This window comes from Dryobates pubescens, chromosome 9, assembly GCF_014839835.1.
Source record: "Dryobates pubescens isolate bDryPub1 chromosome 9, bDryPub1.pri, whole genome shotgun sequence".
NCBI lineage: Eukaryota > Metazoa > Chordata > Aves > Piciformes > Picidae > Dryobates > Dryobates pubescens.
In genome coordinates this window covers 22413641-22437257 of record NC_071620.1, presented here as the reverse complement: position 1 = coordinate 22437257, position 23617 = coordinate 22413641, and the positions used below count along the sequence as shown (strand labels likewise).

General features: G+C 40.0%; 1 protein-coding gene and 1 long non-coding RNA gene across 5 annotated transcripts in view; both read right to left on the bottom strand.

The window, feature by feature from the left end:
- Positions 1-4752: 4752 nt before the first annotated feature.
- On the bottom strand, positions 4753-10698 carry LOC128897447 (uncharacterized). Its single transcript, XR_008462388.1, has 3 exons — positions 10603-10698; positions 10075-10097; positions 4753-4796 (listed from the first exon to the last, which is right to left on the bottom strand). It is a non-coding gene; the product is annotated as an uncharacterized LOC128897447 (long non-coding RNA).
- Positions 10699-19686: 8988 nt separating this feature from the next.
- The window catches only part of TENT4A (terminal nucleotidyltransferase 4A), a 57262-nt gene continuing 53331 nt past the window's right edge, over positions 19687-23617 (bottom strand). For 2 of the 4 annotated variants that reach the window (XM_054164166.1, XM_054164168.1), the window contains one exon: positions 19687-21960. In XM_054164166.1, the coding sequence (XP_054020141.1) occupies positions 21784-21960 (177 nt within the window). In that variant the 3' untranslated portion in view covers positions 19687-21783. Of the gene's footprint in view, positions 21964-23617 lie in introns of all 4 variants that reach the window. The other 2 variants (XM_009906565.2, XM_054164167.1) reach the window with 1 other exon arrangement.

Sequence of the window (23617 nt, the reverse complement as noted above, 5' to 3'; positions counted from 1 at the left end):
GCCTGCTCTAAACTTTATTGCTGTAAATAGCTTTGCACTGTCGGCAATTTTCTTAACCTACTACTCATCCTTTCTGGTGAGAAGCACAAGTCCTTGTAGGTCCATTGGTGATCTATCTTTAGCCTGACCTAACCATTTATTCCCTATTACTCACCTCTTATACCAACTGTATATTGATGCATGGGCCTTCTCTCACAGCTAGCTAGTTTCTTTGAAAGATCTGGGGAGACTTTCTCCAAAAATAGCATTCTGTTCTACTTATTTATCCATACTCTGGAAGCTCTGATGAACCAGGTGTCCCAGGAAATAAATCAGCCTGCTGATGAAGCTGGCTCACTAATAGGCCTCACGCAGTGAAAAGATTCCTCAAACACAAGCAGCACACAGCGCGTTTAAGAAGTGCCAACACCAGCCGCAGCTGATGCAACAAACACAGTAATGAACTGCAGGCTGTTGCAAAGCGAAGTATGCTTAGCTGATATGAAAAATAGGGTGCAAAATCTGTAGGGCACATGCTGAGGCAAGGTTCTCTCTAAGAGCTATGTTTTATGAACAAGGCTAGTCATTCATAGTGGAGAGCACTGAGGATAGATCCAAATTATTTAGACATAAGCCAGACTCTGGCAAAGGATTATTATGGTATGCCACAGTGACCATAACTAAACATATATGTGTGTGTATGTATGCATACATCCATATAAAATGATAACAATATGTAGATAAATGCAATAAGCATTTCAGATGCTTACTTCAATAATCAAACATTGAAAAAATATTAAATCATTGCTTATTAATGGAATCATTAGTTATAAACTATAAGTAATTATTACTAAGTAAATAACTATTCACATATTTATTTTAAAATTATTAATCTTTTCAAATGAATTTTAAATTTCTCTGTCAGGAACTTCCATACCCTTTCACATCTAACTTCCACCCCTTAGAGGGAACTGTCAAGAGTTCCAATATGATATGAATAATACAGTTGCCAATGCAGAAAGAAAGTCTACAGCTAGACAGATGATTTTCAGAGATGACTGAATCTAGAAAACCCGAGAGGTTAATTTCTGTTGCTACCCTTCTAAATCCAAGTGCCTGAAGGTCCTGGATTTTGCAATTCAGGGCAGCCAAGCGTACCACTGTGATGGATGTGATGAAAGAACCAGAAAAGAAATTTTATTGCTGGGGGGTATCCAGATCCTCACAAATGATATAATAAAATCAGATTTACTGAAAGGAAAGCAATGTCTTGAAAGGAACTGGTTTAACAGTGGAGTTCAAGTCACATGTTTTTTCCCTGAACAAGAATTTGGAGGCAAATTTTCCTCCACCTAGCACTGTGAAAACTGCATTTCAGATCTGTTTTACGGTAGTATAGCAATACACTCCATGCAATGTCATAAGACTGACAGCCAATGTGCAGAAAGTTAGCAAACAAGGTCTAAAATAGATCCCTGAAAATATGTGAAGGGAAAATATCATAAATATTGAACCAAGAACATCCTTGGGTGTTGAAATGTAAAATTATGAAAATTTTAGAAATTTGGTCTTTGTTCTCAACATATTTTTTACAAAAGACATTCTTTTGCTAGTAAAATATGTTATGTAAGATTTTTCATTTCTCTTGCTCTTTATGATGAAAGGTAGAAGAAGAATTTGGAAGAACTCTGTTGTTGTTACCCACATCGTGAAGAAGTCTTAGGGAAAGCTTTGCTTTCAATATAATCAATGCATGTCACAAGACACTACATCAGGCAGAGCTGTGCTGGTTTTATGACCAGAAACCCACTGTTGTGTTAGCTTTTCTTTTCATAAACAGTGCTGCTGTGCTCAGGAATGCCTACATAAATTGCTGGTGTGATACAGTACTAAAAAAAACCTACGAATACAGTCATAAAATCTGTCAGTAGAGGTATTTCCAGTAGATGGAAAGTTGCTGTTGTGGGCCATCATCTCAGTAGTGGATCCAAGTTTGACGACTTATATTCAAGAAAGATTAATCTTAAAAGGCATATGGAGAAAGCCTACCTGAAAGATGTAGGGGAGGGGGGCTCCACTGAGAGAGACTGTGAGAAACTATTTGCTGTTTGGTTCCAAGCAATCCTTCTCTAAAAAGCAAAGAATTATTCTAGTGTGTATACCTATACACATAATAGCAGATATCTGAATTAACATCAGGGAAGAAAATTAACTATTATGCATGAGAACAAATAACTCTTAATGAGCCATGAATAAATATCCATTTGAAATGAGAAGAGGATATCTAGACTATTGATGCAATCAAGTTCTGAAATGGGATTTTGAGACGACAATTAGGATCAAAAACACCAGTTTAAAAATGCATCTTAGTAGGCTCATGTTTGTAGTACATCTGGATTCATTTGGCCACCCAGGAGCTGTTTGCAAGTTCCGTTCAACAGTGACAATCAAAGTTTGGCTAGGACCATAAGCATATTACATGGCTGTTTCCCTATCTGTAAATTATTGTGAAGTTGAAAATTAAACCATTTAAACCCATGAGAATGGCCTTTATGAAGCAGAAAGTGGAAGAGCCATACTAAAGAAACTTTCAGATAACTGAGTCTTCTATTTGTATTTTTGAAACTATTTAACTAGCTTTATATTCAAAGTTTTATTCTATTTATAGGCATCTGCATCTAAATTCTTATTAGAACTGCATCTTAAATAACTGCTAGTGATAATTTCCTATTCCTAGCCAGCCTCATCCTTGGTTTTAACTGAGAGATTTTTATTCAGGTCCACAGCTAGGTGCATCATGCAGTCTCAGACCTTCCAACAGAGTCTTCTGAAGTTTGGGTCTTTAATGAAAATTAATTGACTTACATGATACTGAAACTTTCAGAGCCTATTGTAGAAGACCCAAGGGGAAAAATCTTCCAATAGACAAAATGAAGGGTAAATACACAGTGGCTAAAACCTACAAATAATTATAGAGTCGTTTGGGTTAGAAGGCACCTTAAAGATCACCTAGTTCCAACCACACCTATCATGGACAGGGACACCCTCCACTAGACCAAGTTGATCAAGGCCCTGTCCAACCTGGCCTTGAGCACCTCCAGGGAGGGGACATCCATAACCTCCCTGGGCAGCTATTTCCAGTGTCTCACCACCCTCATTGTGAAGAATTATTTCCTAGTAGTCAGTCTAAAATTATCCTTTTCCAGTTTAAAGCCATTACCCCTCATCCTATCACTACAAGCCCTTGTAAAAAGTCCCTCCCTAGCTTTCTTGTAGGTCCCCTTCAGATACTAGAAGGCCACTATAACATCTCTTGAGAGCCTTCTTTTCCCCAGGCTAAACAGCAGCAGCTCCAGCTCTTGCAGCCTGTCCCCATACGGGAGGTTCTCCAGATCCCTGATCATATTCACAGCCCTCCTCTGCACCCACTCCAACAATTCAATGTCCTTCTAATGCTAGGAGCACTGGAACTGGACACAGCACTCCAGGTGGGGTCTCACAAAAGCAGGTGAGAATCACCTCCCTCAGCCTGCTCATCACATTTCTTCTGATGCAGCTCAGCACACGGTTGGCCTTCTGGTCTGCAAGAGCACATTGCCAACTCATGTTGAATTTTTCATGAGCCAACATGCCCATATCCTTCTCCTCAAGACTGCTCTCAAGCCAATCCTCACCCAGCCTGTATTTGAGTTTGGGATTGCCCTGACCCAGATGTAGGACCTTGCACTTGGCATGGTTGGGTTTCATTTGGTTGGTATGGGCCCACCTTTCAAGCCTGTCCAAGGCCTTCTGGATAGCATCCCTGCCCTCCAGCATGTCAACCAGATCACACAGCTTGGTGTCATCTGCAAACTTACTGAGTGTGCACTCAATGCCACTGTCCACACTCAACAGCACTGGTTCCAGTATTTTAATGATCACTGGAGCATCCCTCCCTTCAGGAGGTTTGCCTGCACCCAGCTCGCCAGCTCACTGGATAGCAGAACAGCCTGATGGGGTGTCAGCCACCCCACCACAGTTTTGTATCATCAGCAAACTTGCTGAGGGTACTCTCAATCCCCTCATCCAGGTCATTGATAAAGATATTAAACAAAACTGGACCAAATACCAATCCCTGGGGAACACCACTGGCCACAGGCCTCCAAGTTGACTCTGTGCCACCAGTCACAACCCTCTGAACTCTGTTGTCAAGCCAGTTTGCAATCCACCTCACCGACCAGCCATCTATGCCACATCTCCTGAGCTTTTCTGGGAGGATGTTGTGGGAGACAGTATCAACTGCCTTATTGCAGTCAAGGTGTAGGACATCCTATACATTTGATCATGATTTTGTAGAAGGCTATCAGATTAGTCAGGCAGGATCTCCCCTTGGTAAACCCATGTTGGCTGCTACTGATAACCTTCTTGTCTTCCTTGTTTTTAGAGATGACTTCCAGAATAAGCTGCTCCATCATCTTTCCAGGGATGAAGGTGAAGCTGACTGGTCTGTAGTTGCCTGGATCTTCCGTCTTGCCTTTTTTGAAGACTTGAGTGACATTTGCTTTCTTCCAGTCATCAGGCACCTCTCCTGTTCTCCATGACTTTTCAAAAATGATGGAGAGAGGTTCAGCAACAGTGTCAGCCAGCTCTCTCAGCACTCGTGGATGGACCCCATCAGGGCCCATGGATTTGTGTGTCTTTAATTGGTATAAGAGATCTCTAACCTTGCTTAGAGATCTCTAAGTCCTTCCTTACCAGTAGAGTGTCTTCCGCCCTCCAGTTCTGATCCCTTGTTTCCAGAGACTGAGGTTCCTGAGGGATGGTCTTAGGAGTAAAGACTGAGGCAAAGAAAGCATTCAGCAACTCTGCCATCTCTGTATCCTCTGTTACCACATCTCCCACATCATTCAGTAGTGGACCCACCTTTTCCCTGCTCTTCCTTTTGTCATTGATGTATTTGAAAAAGCAGTTGTTTTCTTTCACCTCTCTGGCAAGACTCAGTTCCAAAAGGGTCTTCTTTTTTATCAAGTATTGTTCCTTTCAGATGGAAACCTTACTTTTCAACCATTCAATACCTTCTGCAAGTATTCTGGCTATTTAAATTTATTATGAGCAGTTAAAGCTGGTCTTTCAGTATATTCTTTTCAGTTAAGTCAAACTGAAAGCATGGATTTTTCCACTTGTAACAAGAATAGCTTTTACCTAAGCTAGGCATCAAAAATTAAATGGGCTGGTTCCCTCCCCCTAACTCTTCCACAGTATTCTTTGGATGTCCACCTAGCTTCCAAACAAATAATCTTCCTTGTTTTTCTCTCAGTCATATCTAACGTTGCAGTCCATGTTTTTATCAATAGTAGAGAGTTAGTTGTTATCTAAATTTTTCAAGTTCTTGACTCCATATTGTGGCTTAGAGGAAAAGAATTCCCACCCATTAATTATGCAAAGAGAAATATTTCGCTCATGTCACAGATGTTATAAGCTGCCTTCATAAACCATCCTGATATTTAAAACCAAGATCCCATCAACTGCTTTGCATCCAGAAAATACATATCAGGATATTAAAAAGTCACAGCAGCAGAGAAAGTGGAAACAGCAGTCTCCAGCCTTCAGAATGCTTAAGACAGATGGAGCAGATTTACATATTAAAAAAAATAAAATTACAAAATTTAAAAAAAAATCTCTCAAGGAGAAAGTCCATGACAGCCTCAGACTTTTTCTACATTTAAATGAAGAAAATTGTCAAGAAATATGAGTACTCCTGATTACCTAAACTGATTCCTTCCTTTTACAATTTGGGAAACATTTCATGAATGGCTGTAGAAGAAAAATATGCTCTGCGAGATGTCAGTATGCAAGACAGTAACACTTCTACTAAGAGAATGATATATTACAAAAGAGGATTAAACTTTAAACCTATAGCTATTTTATAGACAGTAGGATTAAGAAACTAAAGACAAATTGTATTAATAAATGCTAGAACTGTTAAATAGTAGGGAAGAGAGGTGTTTGAGCTGATTGAAACTCTTTACAGGAGAAAATGAAATACCTAATCATTAACAGCTTTCTTCAGTTCATCTTGCAGTGGTCTTGTTTCCTCACTGCCCTTATCTATGACTATAAGATATGGTGTAGGAAAGATTTCCCCCACCCCAAGTATTACCAGCTTGTTGTGATGAGCAAAATGAAGCCTTTTTTTTTTACTCCTATTGTTGCAGGTCCTTGTATATTCCATGCAGGTATCTCATGAGGTCAGAAAAAATGGGATCGTAAAATAGCTCAGACTGAAAGGGTCTTCAGCCTCAGAAGGCCATCTAATACAAACTCCTGCTCAAAGCAGGATTAGCAAAACATTATTCAAGGTTTTATCCAACCTCATCTTGACAACTTCTAATGATGGCAACTACACCGCCTCTCTGGGCACCCCAATCCACTGTTTTGATTGTTGTCATGCTTAAGAAGTTTCTCCATAAAAACAGCCAGAACCTGTCATTTTATACCCATTGGATCCTACCACCTGATTCCACCTTCTTCATAATCCCCTTGTGGCTCCTGGCAGTCCATCAGGTTCCCTGAACTCTTCTCCACGCTGAGCCAGCCCCAGTCCCTCAGCCATTCCTCATGGAGGAGGGGTGTACAGTCCCTGCAGTAACTCACTTTCTACAGCTTCCCAGAAATCTGCAGCTAGGTGAAAGGTAATCACGGATACATGAGCATCCTGACATCAACTCAGAAAATGTGCCATCCGTAAGGCCGGTCAGCAGGAAAGGTACAGCTCCAGGTGAGTTACAGGCTTCTGCCCAGTGGCGATATCAGAGGTGACATGATGCACTGGGATGGAGAGTAGGAGACAGAAGTAATTAAATCAGAATGAAATTCATTCATTCTGCTGCTCATAAACCAGCCTGCTTCTGTCAGGTTTTGTTTTCCTCAGATACAAAATTCAATGAAACTCATTATGTAAGATTTGTATTTGACACAGGCCTTTGAGCTTGTTGCTTCTGCATAGATATTAATTGTTCTTTTTATAGTTAAAAACGAAGCATGAAGCAAACAGATTAGCTTGAACAGTTTTATTCCGCATTGTTCAGCTCAATCCAAATCATCAATATGTGACTTTTTCAGAATGGTAACTACTTTTCAGTTCTTGAGAATAAAAGTAACTTTGGCAAACTGGAAAGAATTTATGAAAAACGAAAATAGCTTCAATCCACAGAATGGATATACCATGGCTATTCCTGGTAAATTACAAACTTCTATGTGGACATTTTACTTCCTGGGACTCTTCGGGGTGAGCTGTACTTTTTTAAAGACTATCAGCTCAAATTAGCAGCAGGATTTATGTTCAAAGAATACACAGAATGTGCCTGAGGCAAGAAATGAGAAAGCTTTAATTAAAACATCCTCTGATTCCAAATCTTGAATGTCTGTCACAAGGGAACCTCCTATGCTCCAGCTTGCACCCATTGTCCCTTGTCCTGTTGTTGGACATCACTGAGAGGAGCCTGGTGCTGTCCTCCTTTACATATTTATAAACATTACCAAGGTCACACCTCAGTCTTCTCCAGGCTACAGAGACTCAGCTCCCTTGGCCTTTCCTCATAAGGGAGATGTTCCACTCCTTTAACCCTCTTTATGCCTTTGCGCTGGACTCTCTCAAGCAGTTCCCAGTTCTTGAACTGAGGGGCCCAGAACTGGACACAGTATTCCTGCATATAAAATAACTGGATTTTCAGGATGGAAAGTGTTTTAAGTTTAGGTATTATTAAGTACAGGCATTAAGAGTATCCCTGCATACTTCAAGTAAACACTTCACAGCATGAATTAAATACATTGACAGAGTATATATTTAATTTTAAAAAGAAAAAAAAAAAAGGCAATCCTTTTTAAAAGCATGATCAAAGGGCTGGAGCACCTCTCCTACAAGGATAGGCTGAGAGAGTTGAGTCTGTTCAGCCTGAAGAAGAAAAGGCTCCAGGAAGACCTTATAGTGGCCTTCCGGTACCTGGAAGGGACCCAGAAGAAAGCCGAGGAGGGTCTTTACATAAGGGCATGTGATGACAGGACAAAGATCAATGGTTTTAAACTAGAGCAGGGCAGATTTAGATTAGACATTAGGAAGAAGTTCTTCACTATGAGTGTAGTGAGACACTGGAATGGGTTGCCCAGAGAAGTTATAGACACCTCATCCCTGGAAGTCTTTAGGACTAGGCTGTATGAGGCTTTGAGCAAGGTGGTCTAGTGCAAGGTGGGGTTCTGCACTATGAGAGTGGGGTGGAAATAGATGATCTTTAAGGTCCATTCCAACTCAAGCCATTCTATGATTCTCACACACAATACAGCAGCTCTCACACTGCAACCAGAACTTTCAATAGTCCAAAGCAGAGAGCAGACACAATAGGCAACACTCAGAAATTTGGTGAAATGAAAATAATCAGTGGAACACTGAAATAATAATGTACAGATTACACACAGAAGAGGCTTCCACACTGTTCAGAAAGCTTGATTTCACATATACAAGTACATTACCCTTACTAATATTTACCACAGAGGCTACTGGCCTGCATCCTGCATGTGAGTAGGAGCAGTACCATACTAGAAACAGCACTGGCCATGCAACAGAGTGCTTGGCAATGACAGGCTGAGATAAATCAGAGAAGTGGCAGATGGCAGAAAAGGCAATCATAACCGTAGGGTCTAGCACCGCACAGTATTAACGCAGTAGGTCAGTAAGCGGGGTAGTGGGGAACAATGGACAAAGACAGTATTAAGACGCTATAAATTGCTGCGAATTTTCTCTTTTGATTTATTCTACCACTTTTCACTCACCTGCCACAAACCCCAGTGATCTCTCCCTCCACTCCCCCTCTCTGACACCTTAGTGCTAATAATGTATTCCTTATTTTCCTCTTTATTCTAAACCCCTTTACCACTCCCGCTCCCCTGGCCAGTACCACCAGCCTCTTTTAATGCAATTTTCTTTAATTTCATTTTATAGTGCCTTTTCCCAGATCCTTGTCATTGCAGAAACTCCTTTTCTGTTTTGTCCCTTTCCTTCTCCACACACCAATCTTAGCTTATCTGGAGACAGCTTACCTCACCCTGAAGCCAGCCAAAATTCTGGAAACTGCTGCCTCTGAAGAGAGATGAAAAGAGATATAGCAGGAAAGACATGCCTCCATCTGGACCATACAGCTCCCCTTTCCAAACCAATCCCCTTGCAGCTCTGGTTGTTGCATCCAGAGGTGTTATCTCACATTTAATACGCCTGAATGGGTTTCTTGAGATTTGTCCAACTGCTTTTCAAATTCAGATAAGAATTCACACACAGAACCTTTCAGGAAGAAATTCTGCAGCTAAATCAGAGTGAAAAAAATCATTCCCTTTCCTGCCTTTCAACCTACACATGTGTGATTTGTTTGATGCTGTTCAACAGTTACTTGAGGAGACTAGTAATACACCTTCACCTGATAGTTTATACCTTTGTCATATCCATCCTCTCTTACCTTTCAAAGGTGAGAAGTCCTATTCTGTATATTCTATGTAGTCTTATATGTAACTGACAATATGTATAATTTTACTAAACAGGACTAAACTTGGCCTCTACAAATATGCCTGTGCTTTGGATTAGGTTAACTTAATCTGAAATGACTGAGAACTAAGTAGAAGCAATTTACATAGAAAAAAAAAAGAAAAAAGACATATGAGATAAACTTTCAGCACTGCAGTCTATTTTAAATATATACAATATATTAATAAACACAACACTAAATAAAATACGTTATGGCCTTCCACCAGACAAAGATTTGGTAAAACACAAAAGGTTTTGCTACACAGTAGTGACAAACCATGATTTTTTCTAAAGCACTAGTCATTGTAACCATGATTTTTTTCTAAAGCACTACTCATCGTACAGCCTACCCTTCTACTGCAGCAGAATAAATCCTTACTTCTGACAGTGAAAGCCAAGAAGCTCCATAAACCCACACATTTCTCTCCGTATCAATATAAACACAAGACAATTAAATTCTTAGATGCTCTTACTATTAGTCTAAATGGAAGCAGTATCCCAGCAAAAAAAAAAGATACAAGGTAAGAAATAGATATTAGCATGCTTACCTCCAATAACTTCCAGAATGAAGCTGGGAGGAAGATAGAAAAGATACACTTTGGGCAGGGGGACCCCAAACATAAAAGCAACACTCAAACCCAGGGTGAAATAACTCCAGTTCTGGGGCAAGAAAAGATAACCTTGAGAACAAATACAGTTGTGTTTAGAAGTTCCTTCAACTAAACATAAGAGTCTATTTAAATAAAAGGTCTATTGATTCAGTCTATTTTACTTGCAATTCCAGTTCATCTTTAAGCACACAAAAATAAACTGATGCTGATACAGGCTCCCTGCATAAAGCCCAGGCTATGCAGAAGAATTGAATGAAGCTCTGGCTTGCACATATCTTTGCTGTATTTCAGAATGCCTATTCCCATTTATTCTTTCCCATCCACATACTCATTTCTTGTGGTAATTCCTGATATTGTATTACTGACCAAGGATTTCACTCTATCAACTCTCTAATGTTTAGAAAATAGCATTAATAGTACATTGACCATTGAACTAAAGCTGGACAACAGAAGGAAGATAGGTACCTGTTTGCACAAATCACAGAATCCTCTATTTGGGTGATGTTTGGAGCTATTTTCAAGAGTACCTTTTACATCCATGCTGTGTGTGCTCAATTTTCAGCTGACATCTTGAAGGAAGGGTTGGGGGGGGGGGGGGGGGGGGGGGAAGAGAAAATAAAAGAAAGAAAACAGACATTTCAGGCTAGTTAGAGGAACAATCTGTCAGTGTGCCAGTTCCGTTCTCAAAAGCGCTTAGGAATAAAAACACCTCTTCTGCATGCTAAAGCAATTAGGAGCTCATGCACCTCAGCTAGACGTGTGTAATCAAGGGACTGAGAGACCACTAAGAAGGAAATAACAGTTTAATATCTGGAAGTATAAAACCTTATGCAGCACAGTGAGAAACAAATACAGGGTTTTCCAGGTACAATTTTGAAGGACAAACAACTTCATTGGTGATCCATTACTTACTACAAATAGGGCATTCTGAGTATTACCCGTGAAATAAAATGACAATACGTTTAAAGCTACCCTGTGCCTCAAGAAAGGATTTTCAGTCAGGGTAGCACCACCTCCAAACCAGAAACCGATGATCTGTTAATTTAACAACAGGACGCAAGAATGGTGCAAGAGCGCACCCTCCCTGCAGTCAGGGCAAATTGAATTCAGCAAATTTAATTTACCATATTAACAGCAGAAAATCTTGTCATATCCTGTGAAGAAATAAGGGGGTTTGGTTTTGGTTTTTTTTTTAATTTAAAGCTGTTGCTAGATAAGTAACATTCAGTTGCAGATCTCCAAGGGAAATTTCACTTAAAAACTCCAAAACTTCTGCAAAATGCAAAGGAATAAAAGCTTTTCTCTCCAGATTCAACGTTTACCTAAAAAGAAACAAGGACAAGCTAATTGTGAAGTACCCACTGAGACCAATCTGCTTAAACAGTGCTGCTTTAAAAAAAAAAAAAAATCATGTTCACTGCAATCCTTTTCATAAAATATCTTTAGAAACATTCTGCTGAGCTCCTGCTACTACATGTGCATCGAAAGAGTCTCTGAAATTTAAATGCATAATGAATAGCACATTTTTCCTTGGTAATTAAAATAGCATTCATGCCTGCAGGATTACAGTCCTCACAATCTCACATGTCTACAGGCCCCTCTTCCCCCACATTCTTCTCTCAGATCATGAGAGCCAGAAAGTGCAGGTTTTCAGTTCCTGCAACAGATAAAGGGCTATAGGGTAAAAGAGAAGATAACTGTGAGGTGAATGAACAGATGGATAATATTGAGAAGTGTTTATCAGCCTTTTCTTTCTTTGAGGTTGGTTGGTATGACTGTAATACCTTTGAATGCTCCAGACAGCATCTGGCATCTTAGGGTCTGTCCAGGCATTTATGAATCTTCCAAGCTAATAACTTTGTTAGTACTACTCTGATAAAATGCCACTGTACACTTAGGTGTCTCAACAGTTTCATTGTGTACCATGAAGGTACACATGGACACCCCATCGGGCTGTTCTGAAAGCATCAGAGATAGAGACATTTCTGAGCAAAGCTTAATGTATGGTTTATGCCACGGTGAAACATTCTCTGATCTCTAAGGCTCATCTTACGATAACCGTGTGATTACATAGCAGACTTTTAACATGATCTAACGTGCGCCCCCCAGCTTGAATGACAACTGCATAGCCAGGGTTGGTCCCAACATCCCGTTTGCAGTAGATATATTATTCAGACTAAGGCTTATTACCATGAATACCTCCTAGATGTCAAGAAAACTTTTAAAAGTCCTCTGACCTGGAAGTCTCTGATGTGATAAAAAAATAAGCCAGTGAAATAATTTCCTAATCCAAAACACACCTGAGAGAAAGCTACATCAGATGCTTGAAAGGACTGAAAATAGGAAACTAGCATGGATAAAAATTCTGTAAAGTCAGATTTGTTGTTAAGTCCCAAACCTTGACTCTCCAGGAGATGGGTAAAAGCCACCAAAAATTCTGTTGTATAAAGTTGTAAGACCGTACTTATAGTCTGAGGGCATATGATGACTGATACTTGAAGTATCAGATTTAGAGAAGCTGCAGGGAATGCACAGACAAAACAGACAACTAAATCCTGTATAAGTCTGAGAATACTGATATTACAAACATTGTAGATGAAGTAATAGGCAAAATTAGTCTTAAAGGAAATAGTTCTCCCATTGGGACAGTCTAGGCTACTCATACCAAGTCAAACCAAGTACCCTAAAACAGTGAGTAAGAAAATTTTGGGGGTCACTAAGACTGACTGTATAAATAGATGGGAGAGAGTCTTGGGGAGGAGATATTAAATACAGCAATCCTGTAGTAGGACCTTTCCTGACTAGGTCAAAGAGTGTAATGAAATTCCCGTTTCCATTTTTAGCACCAAAGCACTAAGGGTTATTGGCAGGGTCTGAGATGTTCCAGGACCTTGTTTCCCAGATACCACAATTTCTGACAGGAAAACACATGCATTTTTTTTACCAAAACTGAAAAAAAGGAGGACTGGCAACAGTCATAGCACATTTCCTAGACCCATTTAATCCAGTTAGGCCTCCTACTTGTCATGCACAGATCTGAAATGACAGTCAGCTAACATATTCGGCATCCCCAGGAGGCAAGTCACTCTTATGTCAAAGCAAAAGATCATAAGTTTGTCAATATAGGAGCAGTGCAAATTGATGTAAAAAGCTAGGTGATGGTATCTGTCATCCCTAGTGTTTCACATTATTTTGACATGCCATAAAAGGTGACTTTAGCTTTGATGAATCTCCAGATTAAGGAGACCCTCCAGTGTCAGAAGATTCTTTAAATCTGTGTCTGTAGCTCCTGCCTTGACTGAATAAAGAGGATTGCATTTCTTTTTTGTTTGCTTTGGTTTGGGTTTTGTTGTTGTTATTTCCACGAAGTGAGGAAAGCCACAGATAATTTTAACCAGTAAAACTCCGGACTTGTAATAAAAGAAAGTCATTAACACTACTGGAAATATTTCATCTAATATGTCTCAGATTCAAATATCTTTATGAGACATGTTAGTGAATTCAGTCATATTGTCAATAAATATGCTCAGGTATCTCTCCACTTTTTCTAACCCATAAGCTTTCACCATTTGGAAATAGCTATAAATGCTTAATTGCCAGTCTTGTGCTTTTCTGTTTTGTCCCATTTCTAATACTTGGTACTATTAAATTCTAACACTATATTGGTCCCGTTTCCCACACTTATCATATCAGTAAATTCAGCCAGTGCATGGCAGGTCTTGTGTCATGATCATTAGCACAGTAAAAGTAATTAATTTCCAACATTAAATCTTAACTAACTTGTTAGTAGATTGGCAGCTTGACATGTCAGAATTCCCAGACTGCTTGGATAGTTACATTTCATGTTAAGATCATTAAGATCTCATCTTTTTTTTTCCTCCTTTCTTCTTTATGGAAATTTCCTTTTCTATATACCCACTCCTGATAAACGCTCTCACTCTGATTTCTCAATGCAAAATAAGGGACAGATATAATCTAGTTATTGAGGTAAAAACTTGGGCTAACAGAACCTTCCAAATCTTGCCTCTACAAAAAAACTTTTCATGATGAGAAAAGTTTTTTCATCTCTATCAGTACTGTTTTAGTATCACAGTATCACTAAGGTTGGAAGAGACCTCAAAGATCATAGAGTCCAACCTGTCACCACAGACCTCATGACCAGACCATGGCACCATGTGCCACATCCAATCCCCTCTTGAACACCTCCAGGGATGGGGACTCCACCACCTCCCTGGGCAGCCCATTCCAATGACAAATACAGGCAGTATGAGTATAAGTAATATACCCACTCCTTTACTGCAGAATAAATGCAAACAAGCAGATTTTTGTCAGGAAGAAAAAGTGAAGAACTTTACATTTTGGAGTATTTTACTGATATTCTACACAAACTTCATTTACTTGATCAGTAAACTACGTTTGGGGACTATGCATTTCCAAGGAATAACAGCTTCAGAAATCAGTGTGTTCTTACCTGTTGAATCTGGTACTGAGTATTCGATACCAAGTGTATGTCACGCCAGAGTAATCACAAAAATGCTAGCTGGAGCAAAGGATTATGGGGCTTGGAGTTCAGTTCCTACAAGGCTTTCTTTTGACTTCCCGTCTCTTCCCCTCCGCAGGCTGCTGTCTTAGATGCTGCCCCTTTCTGCTAGCTTGGCTTGTTTGCTCCTTCGCACGGTATTGTACATTGTATCATTTAATGAAGCGCTATCTCAGCCCTTTTTGTTCCTCTTACTCCTGTTCAGGAGTGAGCCTTGTTAGAGCAGACTGTGTTGAACCAGTGCAGTCTATTTTTGGCACACAAATGTGTGGCATGAAAGGGTTGAGATAAGAAGTGAGATAACAAAAAGATGTAATTAAGGCTTGTTAAAAGAATTTCGTATCCCTGTCTTTTTCACATAATATGTTCTCTGTCTTGATGCATTTGGTTTCCAGGTGTGGCTGCAGCCGATGTGCTGGAGCTTGTCTCTCTTGATGTGACTCAACAAAGATAAAATCACCTTTGCTGCTTGCCCAGACCATAGCTGATGTGTATTGGGCAGATGCCACTGGAACGACTCTTGGGAAGGTGCATACAGGAGAAAGACCTAGACGATGACACTGAGAAGGAAAACATGAGAGAAGACCAGGGCAATGCTGCTTTGAAGAAAAATTGAGAGAATACCAAGAGAGAAAAAATGACAGAGACATCACTATGTAGCCTAGAAGAACCGGACCAACAAAAACCCTCTCTCTGTGTCCTAAGTAACACCTGCTGCAACTCATGGAGCTGAAGAGGCTGCTCAGAGGACAGCACAGCCAACAAGAACACCAAAGCTACAGCACCCTTCCTCCACAGATCAAAACTGTCTTGGTGGGGTGAAGGGTGTGGTAATATAATTCCTTTCCTCTTTTTAGGTTACATAAAATCTTACACACTTGTATTCATAGTGTTCTCTGTGATGGTACTTTTCACCTCAGAAGAATGGATTACTGCTATTGTGGCTGACCTGGATACTGTCACATTATGATATGGTTACTCCACCAGGTACTTGGTTTAGATGTTATCTCAGCCAATTGATGGGCCAGGTCTTGTCCAAAGTAATACAGGTCTTTCCCAAGAATAGCAACTGGAGATCTGCCCCAAGGACGGATAATGATGAGCGGCAGGGCATGCAGGAGAGTATGGGGTAACTGCCTAGGAGAGTGGTCACCTCCGGTGTTTTGGAATTTCATCCCCAAACAAAAAAATCCTGACAAATTGGTAAAATATTTTAAAAGGTATACTGTCAGCCCAGAAGTTCCCAAGAAACAGAAATCCCTGCCTTGTATTGGGGCTTGCCCCATACCTTATAGAACCTTTATCATCACTGTCCAGAGCATACAGGAGCAAGAGAAGGTCTCTGAATCGACAGACAGACCTACAGGCACTGTGGCTACTCATACCCCAACAGCAGACATGGCAGCTGCACCAGAGAATCAGCCTGTACCATTATCAGTTGTCCCTGTATGGAAAAAGAAATATACAAGGAAAGCAGTTTGTCTTGCACAGGATGAAACAGAGTCATCTCATGAACAAGAGGATGTGACAGAGATGATCACTTGGTCTTTATCCCTGACCTTGAAAGACGGCCAATGACAGTGGATGAGTAGCAGGCTCCAGCAAAACAAGGAATGTCTCTTTTCCTCTGTACAGGCCTGTGTTTCAGCTGTGAAGGAACTGTCCTGGGAGGTCCATAAACTTATAAAAAACATATCCTATTCCCCATTTACATGGTCCTGTATTTCAGACAGGTACTTCCCTGTCCAAGAGGGAATCTGGGAGATATGCACAAGTATATCCTGTGGTTTTACTTACATGACTATGAGGAAGAGAGACGGAAAACCCCCTCCAGTCCAACCTCTGTGACTCTGTGAATTACAAGAAAACTTCCCAGAAGAGCACTGTCCCAGTTTCCCAAAACAGCAGACCAACTGGTACACTTCTGATGCTTCTGAAGGGACTTCCAAAGCATCTTCACAAGACAAAAGTGATTCCAGTCAGAATTAGAGGGGCCCTGCCTCCAACCAGGTGAAGGAAAGGGACAATCAGGTCTATTGAACTGTGTGGACAAGATGACCTAGCACATCAGACCCACAGGAGTATAAAGCTTTAGTAGATACAGGTGCACAAGCTACTTTGATGCCATCAGACTATAATGTGTGGAACTCACCAGTATCTCTGGTGTGACAGGGGGATCCCAACAGCTGGATGTGTTGGAAGCTGAGCACCCAAATGCAGGCCACAAGTTGCTTTTATGTGGAGAGGTGAAGTCACTGGAATAAACTGCCCAATAGGTGGAAACACAGCCCCACCCTTTGGACCAGTCATAGAATGATCCAGACTGTAATGGAACAGGGTGGAGCTCCAGAACACCTACAGTAAGACCACCAGTGTGTACCACAGGGTGATCTAATTTGAGTGGGAATAAAGAGTGAATGATGCATGTCATATGTTGAATTATGTTAATTACTGCTGGGCATGATGTAGATGGTATAGAAGGAGGGATGGAGAACATCCTGCTGTCAGCTGGAGGGACCTGTCAGAAGCGCCTATTGAATGTGCTGATGAGTATTTGACAGCATGCTGATGCCAGGCCAGATTTCTAAGGGAAGTGCTAGCCAGAGCAAAGGATGATGGGGCTTAGAGTTCAGTTCCAGGGGCTTTCTTCCTGTTTCTGGTTTGGGATGTGGGTCTCTTCTGCTTTGTTGGTTGCTGGCTAGGATGCTGTGCTTTCCCACTTGCTGTCCTGTTCACTGATTGCTTTTCTGGAGGCTTGGCTTGTTCACTCATTTGCACAGTATTGTACATTGGATCATTTCAGTAAACACTCTGTAGCTCACGGTGTGAGGCCTTTTGTGTGTTCTAGGTCCTGTCTGTGCGAGTGAGACTTCTTAGAGCAGACTGTGCTAAATCAGGACAGTGATATCATAGAAAACCATAAGATTAGGAAGTACCCTACAGGTCAAGTGGCCCCGTCTCACAGCAGAGCAGGACTGGTTTTGGAGTTTTACTGGGTTATCTGAGGCCTTGTGCAGGCATAATTTCAGTATCTCAAAGGATGAAAATTTCACAACCCCTTTAGATCATTTGCATTCACTGCTTAACTACTCATGATTTACAACACTCACATCCACATGGAGAATGTAACTCACATAACTTTGTATTCCTTGATCATTTCTTTTTAATGGGAAGATAAGGAAGTGCAAGTCATTTTATCCAGTAACTGTACCAGGAACTCATATGAAAAGCAGCACAGACCTGCCCTTGAGCAGAAGCATCAGCATTTCCTCTTAATCTGAGGGTCAAACAGATGCCCTTGTCTTATGTTAAGCCCCTATTGTGCTGCTGTCCTTACAAGGGCCTAATCTCACATTTGCAGCTATCTGCAACTCTGTTCATTCACAGAAGACTGCACATACTTTTATATGAATAAAACATTGAGCTTCTTTGTTTCTCAGTCTCCTAAAACAATGCCCTGAAAAAGACAGAGGTGATTTGGACAGGTAACTCCTGACTAGGGTGATATTTCACTTACACATCTTGACTTCTCAAATTAGCTGGATACATCCAAGAATAATCCTGAAGGGGTGGGATGTAGCCCATCAAAAGTTTCAGCTTTTCCTCTCCAAAAATCCAAACCAAAACAAACAAAAACTGAAAAAAACCCTGACATAACAAAAAGTACCCAAAAAACCTCCGAAACAATAAAACCCCACATAACCCAAACAAAACACACACACAAAGTTAACAAACCAATTTAATACAAATTAATATCCTGGTTAAAAAAAAAAATCCTGCAGCCATCTGAAAAGATTACAGGACAGGTCAGCTACAACAGACTTCTGCCTGTGTAACTTGAGGTTCAGTAAACAAAGCAGCATTGCCATTCTGACACCACTTTCTTTTACAGGCGAGTTAAACAACAATCTGTACTGGGTCTGAATACTGGGATTTATTCACAAAAGACAAGATTGGAGCTTTTATCCCAGCTGATTATCTCGCACACTCATCCACACACTCGCTGAAAGCATTACATTTACTAGGATCTCAACTACCTTCCAATCAGGGAGGCTTGCTGCAGGTGTATGAAGGTCAGGTAGAAACCTGTGTTTTCTCACATACCATACAGCCTACCCCACACTCAGAGTGAATTATCCATTGCCTGCTAGCATTTACAGTTTAAGCTTTTCTTTCTGCCCACAAATGATAAAGAGGTGACATTGCTTGAAGGCATACTACATTTCAACACTGCTGACAGACCATTGCTATGCCCATTCAAGATGCTGTCCCATAAGCTGTTCCTGTGGAAACAAACACTGCTGGAGGAGCAACGCTGTACCAACAGTCACAGTATCTTCTTATCCTGTCTCAGTGCATGTAGGGATGGTGTTACAGCAACGCAACACCAGCATTGACATCTCTTATAAAAGGTAACAGATAGTAAGTGTGCTGTTTCTATGATGTACCATGGGGGTCCTGTTCATCCCTTCAACTTGCCATGTCTTTCTTCTACATGTAAATAGCATGGCTTAATTTTGCCTGTGAACAGTGCACAAAATAGTAGGACTGAGAAACATCTGAAGACTTGATACCTGAAATTTTGACTTCAAGTCAGTTGTTGACATTTCAGAGTCCTCTCAGAGGGTTAATAGAAATAAACAGAGAAAAAAAATACATCCATTTTCTGAGGCTGAAAATGGAAGACTTTGAAATTAATTTAGAAACTACCGGGAAGGATTAAAAATAACACACTATGGAAAGTCAAGGTATCCCAAGGGATCGGTTAGTCAACCTCCTCTTTCAATATTGATGAGAAGTACCTCCTGCTCCTTTGCTGCCTGAACTATCAAGGGATTGAACCCACAATTATAAAACCAACGGCCAAGCTCATTATTCCCTTTATACATGTCACAAATGTTTGTGGAGGGCATCCATCCACAACCCAAGCTCATTCTGAAGGTATCCAGTATGAACAATTCAAAGCAATGTTCAAACTGTTCATCAAGCAATGAGATAGTCAAATACTATGACATTCATTAAAGTTCCCATAAAAATGTACAGAAGAGTGACTGGTCTCCAAAGTTTATTAAAAATCAAAGAATAGAAAACTTTACATAAAAATATGTCAATTTTAGCTTCCACGTAGTTGTCCACACAAAAAATTTAAACATTTTCAAACCTGTAGCACATAACCACAGTGATAGCCAGGCCAATTTATTTGGTTCACCATGACTGAAGTGTTACATGATACCACTTTTCAAATGAGTTTCGCTTCAAAATGGACGCTAGTATAAGACACCAACTAAAGCCTTTGAAGGCTCTTTAATGTAGTTATGCTCAATATTGCTAGTGTGTGAAGACTAAGCAGTACAGGCTCATGTAACAGCCCTTAGATATTATTTATGAAACAGCTCACAATTTTTAAAACCTTTTTTTTTTTTAAATTGTGATGAGTCTGGAGCATTAAGACAAACTTTTTGCAAACAGATATGCACTACTCTACTTTGGAATGTTGCCCTCTCTCCCTTCAAGGACCTGTTTGTGTTCGACAGATTCAGTAATAACATGAACTACTTCTGCTTCAAAGGCATACAGCATATGAAAAAGCTTCATGCTTGACACCTCATTTTAATATTCAGATATCAGTTTTAAAACCTTCTATATCTGTACACAGTATAGACGTCCTGTTAACAGGATTCTTCAGTTTTCTCTGCTAGTGGACTTATATAACTGATCTGTAATTTTCTATATAGCTTAAGAACTCTCATTAAAAAAAACCCAGGAAGTCAGAGGGCATGAGATGTGACCTACTCCCAGGACAACTGTGGTGCTGTAAAAACAGGGTTAGGCAGGATGTACATTTTTCAAAAAGTTAAAGACAGTGTTTGTCATGGCAATACACACTTGCATAGTATACCTGTATGCATCTGTAAATTAAGTGCCAGCCACTCATACTGCGTACAACACTGGGCTGTGCTCTCCTGCAATACATTAAAAGATACTTCTTGTAATGCTTAGAGCAGCTGAAGTACTTTTTATATATTTGCTCTTAACAGAACTAATGCATACTGCTATACAGATTCCTTAATGGAATCAACATATTTCCTTTCTCCACATTCCTTAAGCCGGGTACCTCTATTTAATAAGATTGTTTGAACCCAAACATTAACAGGTTACGTTACTAAAATGTATCAAAGCATGTAATTCACAACTTCAGTTTCACATCAGGGCTTGCACCAACATTTTTCCTCTCCCTCTTAAAAGTTTTACTTCTGGTACTACAAATGCTGAATTTGTTCTTCAGTTAAAAGAATAAAATTAAAACTCATTGGTCAGAGCGAGACCATTGATAGAGGCCAGACAATGAGCTAAAAAACATGGGGTCAAAATGCTTTGGAGCTCAATACCTTCTTAAAACCAAAAGCCAAATCGCACTTTCATTGTGAATCAAGAAGCCTCAAATATTACCAAATATCATGTTTGTAACACTGCTCAGACAACCTGCCAAAACTATGAACCCAACTTAGATAATGCAACCTGGGAAAGGATCTGTAAATTAAAAAACCTCTTCCCCTTAAATATAACTTATGTGACATATGAAATTAAATTAAAAATTCCAAGTTATTGCACAAATTATACTTCCAGTATTTACAGAGCAAAAGATCCTGAACTTTGAAACAAAAACAGAAGAGCAGCAAATTTAATTTTATGAACTCCCAACTTGATTTGCTGCAAAGAAAAAAAAAAAAAATAAATTCCAGGGGGCCGAAGTTTCTTTCACTTCTAAAACAAAAGAAAACTGAACCCACAAAGGAACAGATGTAGCCACAGCAAAAACGCCACAGCATTTGTAAATGTCCTTGCAGTTCCATTGTCAGAGCTGCTTCAGCACTGTATGAACCATTGTGGGAAGGCAGAAAACAAACTTCCACATTTAATAAGGCTTCACAGATAAGCACGACTACTTCTTGAAGATGGACTGAACCACCACACAAAGAAACATGCAAAGAAGTCAGCTGCAGATATTTGGCAACACCAATAAAACGATGTGCTGGACGCTGGTCTCCATCCCTCAAGTGGCACTCAGTTTGTCTGAACAGGGAAGGTCATTTTGGCATCTGCCATTATCTGCTCAGACTAATAGGCAAACTGTCCCTGTGTTTTTTTCTTCTCCATATATTACGATTGTACTGGTGGTGTCCTCGGTTACCAACTGGTTGCCTCATGCCTCCACTGCTGACAGGGCTGTAGCTGTTGCCTTGGTTATGAGTTCCTTTCATGGAAAATTTCATTCCACTGTGCTGCTAAAAAAAACAAGAAACACAACCCACATAAGATAAGCACTCAATTTCGGCATACAAACAACAGAACACATATATGACCAGTGATATTTCCTCAATATACGAGACATTCCCACAGAACGCTGCCTGAGGCAACTGGTGGTCTCAGGATTGTCTAATTTGAACTGAGCAAACCCAATGGCATTAGCAGCTTAAGATGTGTTTTCTGAAAATATCCTGCGAATGAAATGGTGTCGATTTCAAAGCATCCTTAGAAACCCTTGGATTTCAGTATGAAACACACTTACTATACATCACGCTTATAAAAACAGAGACCTTCCACATTAAATATTAATTTGTGACAGTCAAGCCTCTTTAAAAGGGTCTTAGCAAGAGCATGACCAAGTGAGATACTCGATAAGACTTTCAGAAGCATCACGGATAAATGGAAGGGCACGATCATGTTAGCTGACAAAGCCCAAGTGTGTTCTGCCCATAATCTCACTCAGCTACAGGTAAACTAGTTATGACTTGTAAGGACCTTGTAAATCCTACTGGCCTGATCACAGGGCTACACAGCTCCAATACCATACCCTCATATCTGAACCAAGGCAAAACAACTAAATGATCAAGAACATAACAGTGTGACATTGGTGTGAGCAGCAGGGGTGGGGGTAGAATGGAATTTCCAGTTAACTTGGAACAGGAACGACAAAATGTTCAGTGACAATCTGAGTAAATCTACCACACCATGTTAAAAGGTCTTTTCCAGCCTGAACAATTCTATGATTCTACAAGGTACTAGTAGTCATTCCTAACATTTAATGGCAAATAGTCGGTTCAAGGCATATGTACTTAAAATAGATACAGTTTTCAAAGATTAAATCAAAGCAGACTTCCCAAATAGTGGCAACTTCAATGCAAGCAACCTTTTCTGATGTCTGCAGCAAGACCTTTTGGACTGAAAACTGGCTGTCTTTAATAAAAAGCTAATACATCATTTTGTCTGCTATAAGTGGTTAAACAGAAATATCACAAAGCTAAATGATTAGGAATGTGAAATATCTGCAGCTACTTTAGTAACTTGTGTTTCCAAAGAAGTAGAAAGAAATATAAGAATGCTACACCATCCTTACAATACAAAACCAAAACAGATATTGAAGGCAAAATTCCATCAGTAAGGTTTTACTGTCAAATTACAATCAGAAGAAACACTGAGCATACATAAAGACAAACCCATGAAGACTAGAATTGAGGAATAAAGTTAACTGTAGGGTGGTAAAAAAAACTGAATTATAAGAAGTCTGTCTTGCAGTAAAAATCAGCCTTCAACATGCAACTTTGAGAATCATAGGACAGACATGCTAAATACTATCCTCAAAATACCAATGGTAAAATATTTAAGAACAAACAGGAAAAGGGAATCCAAGCTGAGAATCCCTGTCTTAAACAGGTGTAACTGCTTTGCTAAACTATCTACTAGAAGCTACTTATGGAGGTGAACATGAGATAAAGAAATTCAGGATGTTCTTTTTGGCAAGAGGTCCTTCAAGTAAACACACCATCTTGTCAACAATCTTCCGCAGCAAAATTTTCTAGTTCAACAAGTGTGCATCTGACTCAATTATATAAGCAATTAAGCATCTACATTAAATTATGTCAAAACACTGAAAATGAT